We start from the raw sequence: 6,000 nt of genomic DNA on the forward strand, positions 1-6,000 counted from the left end.
TGACCAAGGTGAATGTGGTAATGTGCTGAACTATGCACTGTAACAAATTATTTTGGTTAAACATTATATAAAAAAAAATAAATAAATAAAAAAGTAGGGGCCTGGGTAGCTCAGTGGTAAAAGACACTGGCTACCACCCCTGGAGTTCGCTAGTTTGAATCCCAGGGTGTGTCAAGTGACTCCAGCCAGGTCACCTAAGCAACCAAATTGGCCCGGTTGCTAGGGAGGGTAGAGTCACATGGGGTAACCTCCTCGTGGTCGCTATAATGTGGTTCGTTGTCAGTGGGGCGCATGGTGAGTTGAGTGCGGATGCCGCGGTGTATGGTGTGAAGCCTCCACACGCGCTATGTCTCCGTGGCAATGCGCTCAACAAGCCACGTGATAAGATGCGCGGGTTCATGGTCTCAGATGCGGAGGCAACTGGGATTCATCCTCCACCACCCAGATTGAGGCGAATCACTACGCGACCACGAGGACTTAAAAGCGCACTGGGAATTGGGCATTCCATATTGGGTGAAAAAAGAAAAAAAAAAAAAGAAGTAACCTGGTTACTTTTGAAAAAAATTTGAATACAAAGGTCTAGTAAATTTTAACCATTTATTTATGTATTTTTTACATTATATCAGTGCATTGCCATTGTGCCATTAGTTTCCTCAATAAAAACACAGATTCTTATGTTATCTGAATAAATTAGTAAATCTAACTTGATCTGGCAAAAAATATAAAGTTAACAAATCATGGAAATATTTTATTTTTTTACAGTGTGGTATATCATGCTCTATTGAATACTGTAGCCTCTGTCTGAATGAAATTCAAACACGGAGGTAAAGTTGATCATTTTTAGTGCTATTCCGTTTCATCTTCAATGAGTTCTTTATTTTCTATGCTGTACAGATGACACTGTGGCATAAAAGTGAACTAAATTTATAACTACTGCAGCTGACTCCACAGCACAGTGGTCCTGCCCTTTGAGCATCTTCAACATTTCATGGAATACATTGAAGAATGTAAACATTTAGCATCAAAAACATATTTTATCATATGACACAAAGATATTCAATATTGTATAATAATGATAATAACAATTATTATAATACTATTTTACCTAACTGTTGTGTATCTCATATGGACCTGTTTTTCTTAATTACTACCTTTTATTTTGATCAAGTCTTATGTATTATGGTGCTCCTTTTCACTCATTTGTTTCCCTGCAAGGTGCAAATATATGCTGTAATGTACTGACTTACTGTACATTTCTTTGCAGGTATTTTATTATACATTTTTATTTTTCCATGTTACTAATGTCATACTCTTCTTTTAAATTTGTTTCAGGTATATGTTAATACAACAAATGAAAAGGTGCTTCCTTTAGTTTGTAAATATTACTAGTGTGAGAGGGTGGGAGAGGGGTGTTGGGCCGATAGCACTAATATAAAGATTAAAGATCTTGATTAAAGATACAATTATTAATTTTATTTGTTCATCTGCAGGGATTCATTTGACTACTTTTCACCAGCATGCTACAGTTTGTGCGGTCTGTGCAGGAATTCCCCTTTATGAAGGCCAAACTTACAATACAATCCCATGCCAAATTCAGAACCTGCATAAAATACATAACAATATAACTTTATAACATAAATAGCTAGTATGTGCCTTACTTTGAAACTTATAACAATTATGATAATTCTCTTCAAATTGCAAACTGGCCCAATCAAATAATCAGTGAAGGAAGATGAATGAATTGAAGCTGCTATTGCGAGCAGCCCCCCCTGTTGGTCAAAATAAACAACACATGGTAGGCTTTGCTGCATGGGCTTTCTTGCAATTCAATATTTCACTATGAATGCTGTCTTGAACGCTGAGGAAAAATGGGTACATTTCCAGGAACAGGCCACCAAAAACCGGGACTGTCCCTGGAAAAACGGGGATGTCAGGTCACCCTAATGTAGATTCTGAAGGGCAGTACTAAATAAAAAAATCTTTCATCTCTTATATTTATGAATTATGAAATGGGTGTGAACATTTATGAGACAAAAGGGAATGCAAACGTATCTTCTCAACAATATATACTGTTTATTAATCTTCAAATTAATGGGCTATCAGCTGTCTTCGGCTTTCTATCTAAATTGAGCAATTCTGTGATTTGGCTCCTTAATATTTTAGTTTAGGAGCTAATGGCTCCCAAGTAATTTTTTTAGTCTGGAGCCCTGATTGGTGTTGATTGCTCAACTGACGAAACACTGAAAAAAACATCTTTAAACCCTTAAGGTGTTGTAAGCCTTCTACTTCCACGAGACTGAGCCATTGGATTAGCCACGCTCTCTCTTACCAAAACCCCGAACTCCAAAAGATACCAAAATTAGCTTTATTGAGAGCAGAAATGGTTTTTAAACACAACAGCAGCAAAATAGCACCCTCATCTGACAACTGTTTTGAGCAACATGGCATAAAAATGCATTATGCCTCAATAATTAGCTGCAACTACAATACTACAAGAACGCACAAAATGATTGACAGGCAGAAAGCATCACTGTCCGCAAACACATTTTGTTTGCTGCTTACAGAGTCTAGAGTTGTCATAGAAATCATGAGATATCTCATTGCATTGATTTCATTAATCTCTTTCAGGGAGTAGGGAATTTATTTGCATACCTTTCCATGAAAAAAATAAAATAAATTAAAAAAAAAAAATAAAGCTTACAGCGCCTTTAAATGCATGGGAATTTCACAAAAAACTCAACCGGCATGTATATCTATAAAACAAAATGGGTCTACAAAATGCCCAGATAGTGTAAAATTTTCAAAATATTTTCAAGACAATCAGAAAACATTAGTATTTTCTGAGGCACATACTGAGTCCAAACAGATGCACAACTTACATAATTTCAGTAGTACACCCAAATGACAATAGTCATATCATACTGTTCATGTGTTGTACTTGCTATAGTTTACTTCAATGTTGTTTCTTCATCAAATGGCAATATCAAATGTAAATCAAATCCATCACTGAAACAACAGCTCCACCTGTTACTTAGCTCCAGTAAGAAATAGCATGTATAATATCGGTGTACACACATATGGGATACAGATCATTCACAATTGTTGCACAGAAAATCAACGTGATATAGTATTTATTTGTTAGATTATAGTACTAATTTATCTCATAATAAAGAAAGAAATAGATATCCTGTGATACCTAGGGTCTCTAATGACCCTATACACTTTAGGTACTATGATTATATTATATATATATATATTATTATTATTTATTTATTTTTTGCGATTTTGGGTGTTACACTATTTATAAGAGAAAGATTAAGGAAAACTAGAGGTGTGGGAATGAGGTCCCGTTCTCTAAAGACCCCATGAATAATATAAAAAAAAATTCACTAGACAAAAAAAAAAAACTCCAAAAAGCACAAGTTGGGCATATTAGACTACACAGTGCATGTACTTAAAGAGACCAAATCTATCCCTAACAGCCTCGTATTTATTACTGTAAAATAAAAGACTAATTATGCCACTAATCTAAATAATGTCTTATACAAATTATAAGTCCAATCAAATGCATTCATAAAGCATTTAAAAACAACAAAGCAGACCAAAGAGCTGTACAATACGCAATAAAAATAGCTACATGTGTAGGGTAAATATAGTGAATGGAGGAGGACTGCGGAGAGCATCCCTAGTAACAACATCTCGATGCTCTTAAATCTGCGCCACGTTTTCAAAGGCATCATTTCCCGGAGAAAACACAAGGCGAAGCTTAGCATCAAACGCGCTATTTGCATGTTTCTCATCCGGGCCCGCACTTGTTTTTCGATCTCCCCGCGTTTCCGATGCGCAGCAGCACCGAGATGGTGAAAGATGGTAGTTTGTCACAGTACACACCCCCACACATAACAACCTCCGTCAGACGCTGCCTTTTTATTGCAGCCGCCTTTTGCATCCCTCAAAGCGCTGCATTTGGTAAATAAACGTGCATTTGATCAAACAAATGGCCAGCTTAAGCCTAGCAAATGCTTTGCACAGGAACAAGCTGATTCTGGTAAAACAAATTATATATATATAATATATATATATATATATATATATATATATATATATATATATATATATATATAAAAGATTTTCCGAATGCATACTGCTACTACGCAATATGAAAGAGGGAAAAAAACATGTCCACCTCCCATTTTCCCGTGCATCAGCGGGTGCTAACAGGCTAACACGTTAGCCGACCTCCTCTAGATGGTGAATGAGAGCAGACAGAAGGGTTTTGAAATTACATATTGCAAACTTTTGCAACAGAAGAGACGATAAACGAATCTAACCACGAGAAAACACGCAAAGCAGCATATTTTGATAGCAGCACTTTTATGCTACTAGCATCACTTATTCTTCAAACCAAGCTAGAGGGCAACGTCTAACCAAGCAAAACAATATTAAAAAGTGCAAACATGCAGGTATAAAACAGCTGTGGAGAGAAAGCACTCCTTTTGCCGAGCCCAATCTACCCTACCATATTAGTACATACTCTAAAATCAGTACTGCAGTTGAGATGCATCCACACTCTGCGTGCTACGGCTATGCTCAGACAACAACAACCAACTGGCACCAGGTGCTTCAGTCAAAAATGCTTTTTGGGCATCATGTTAAAGCGTTTTATACACCCTTATATGTTTATTTTGAAACCTGTAACACATTTTATAATGTACCACTAGCAAACGGAGACTTTTAAACAAAGTTGTGTTTTGGAGGGGTTGTTGTGGAGACAGTGAGCTAACTCAGAGCCACTTATTTAATCTCTTACGAGTACAAAATCACAGTCTGAATTGAGCTTAGGAACTGGGATGGGAGTACACACCTTTAATGTTTAAAATGCATGCTTTGTGTGAGTTTAAAATACCTACTTAGACATCCATTGGGCACATTTTTGACACAAACTGCTCGCTACGTTACAATGTACAATGCACACATACGTTATTTCGCTTAAAGACTGCTTTTCATAGCAAGTCAAAAAGCACAGTTCAATGAAAACACGTCTGACACACGAGAGTTCAAGTTAAAGTGCAATTAGTTGGACTCAAAGCAGCCAGCAGCTCGCTACAGTTATCAATGTGCACATCTCCATCCTGTCAAAAAAAAATGCCGCTAAACTCCTAGGTATGCTAATTATTATGCTAATCATCTCAACACAACAATCACACAACAACCGGAATTTCAATCATTAGTACAGAATACGTATGTATTTTGATATGAGATAGCTAGCAGTTTAGCCTGTCAGTGGTCCCATAGTGAGCCGAGAGTGAGAGGAAAAACAGCACATGTGTCTGCTACGCAACTAAAATAACTACCACACTCGCTCCTCTCACAGCGGAGTTATATAATAACTCACCGTGGAGTTATTATCCGTGTGATTTTGAATTTCTAAATGAATCAGGGATGCAGCTAAGGCTGAGGCTAACGCTTTAGCCAGGGTCCCGCTTACCTCCCCGCTGCTGGAGCCGCTCGACTCCCCCAAAACATCCCGAAATTTCTGCAGGTTGCTGCCGATGGCAGAGGACACTTGCAACGCAGCGTCGTAACCGGGCCCGAGCCCATTCGCGTTGGAATGTGTCCCCGCGCTGTTTCGGAGGGAAGCAGTGACCCGAATTCGGCCCGCTTTCCTCCCGGTGCCCGAGCTGCTGCTCCCTCCGGGCCGAGCAGGGAAGCGCCACCGACAGCTGTGCGCCATTTTACACTCTGCCTGTCTGCCCTAGGATCAGGGAGCTCAGTGTGGGCGTAGCCCCGAACAAGCGTTCTCAATACACTGCCGCTCTCGTCTAGCGGTCAGAATGGAATATCCATGTTTCGGGGTGGTGGTACCGAGGACCCCGAGTTTGCGTTTGTACAAGATCACAGCACAGAGTGTACGCTCGGTGATGATTGTACGCAGGTTCGTCTGCAGTACCCAAGAGAGAGAAAAAACAGTACATCATACACAGAGACAGCATGTAAAGA

General features: G+C 38.8%; 1 protein-coding gene across 1 annotated transcript in view; it reads right to left on the minus strand.

Annotated features, from left to right (window-relative positions):
• Positions 1–5,753, minus strand: part of LOC127421727 (histone-lysine N-methyltransferase 2A-like) — a 53,857-nt gene extending 48,104 nt beyond the window's left edge. The window contains exon 1 of the mRNA XM_051664794.1: positions 5,489–5,753. Coding sequence (XP_051520754.1) covers positions 5,489–5,734 — 246 coding nt within the window. The 5' untranslated portion in view covers positions 5,735–5,753. The remainder of the gene's footprint in view (positions 1–5,488) is intronic.
• Positions 5,754–6,000: the final 247 nt, after the last annotated feature.

This window comes from Myxocyprinus asiaticus, chromosome 31 (assembly GCF_019703515.2).
Source record: "Myxocyprinus asiaticus isolate MX2 ecotype Aquarium Trade chromosome 31, UBuf_Myxa_2, whole genome shotgun sequence".
Lineage (NCBI taxonomy): Eukaryota > Metazoa > Chordata > Actinopteri > Cypriniformes > Catostomidae > Myxocyprinus > Myxocyprinus asiaticus.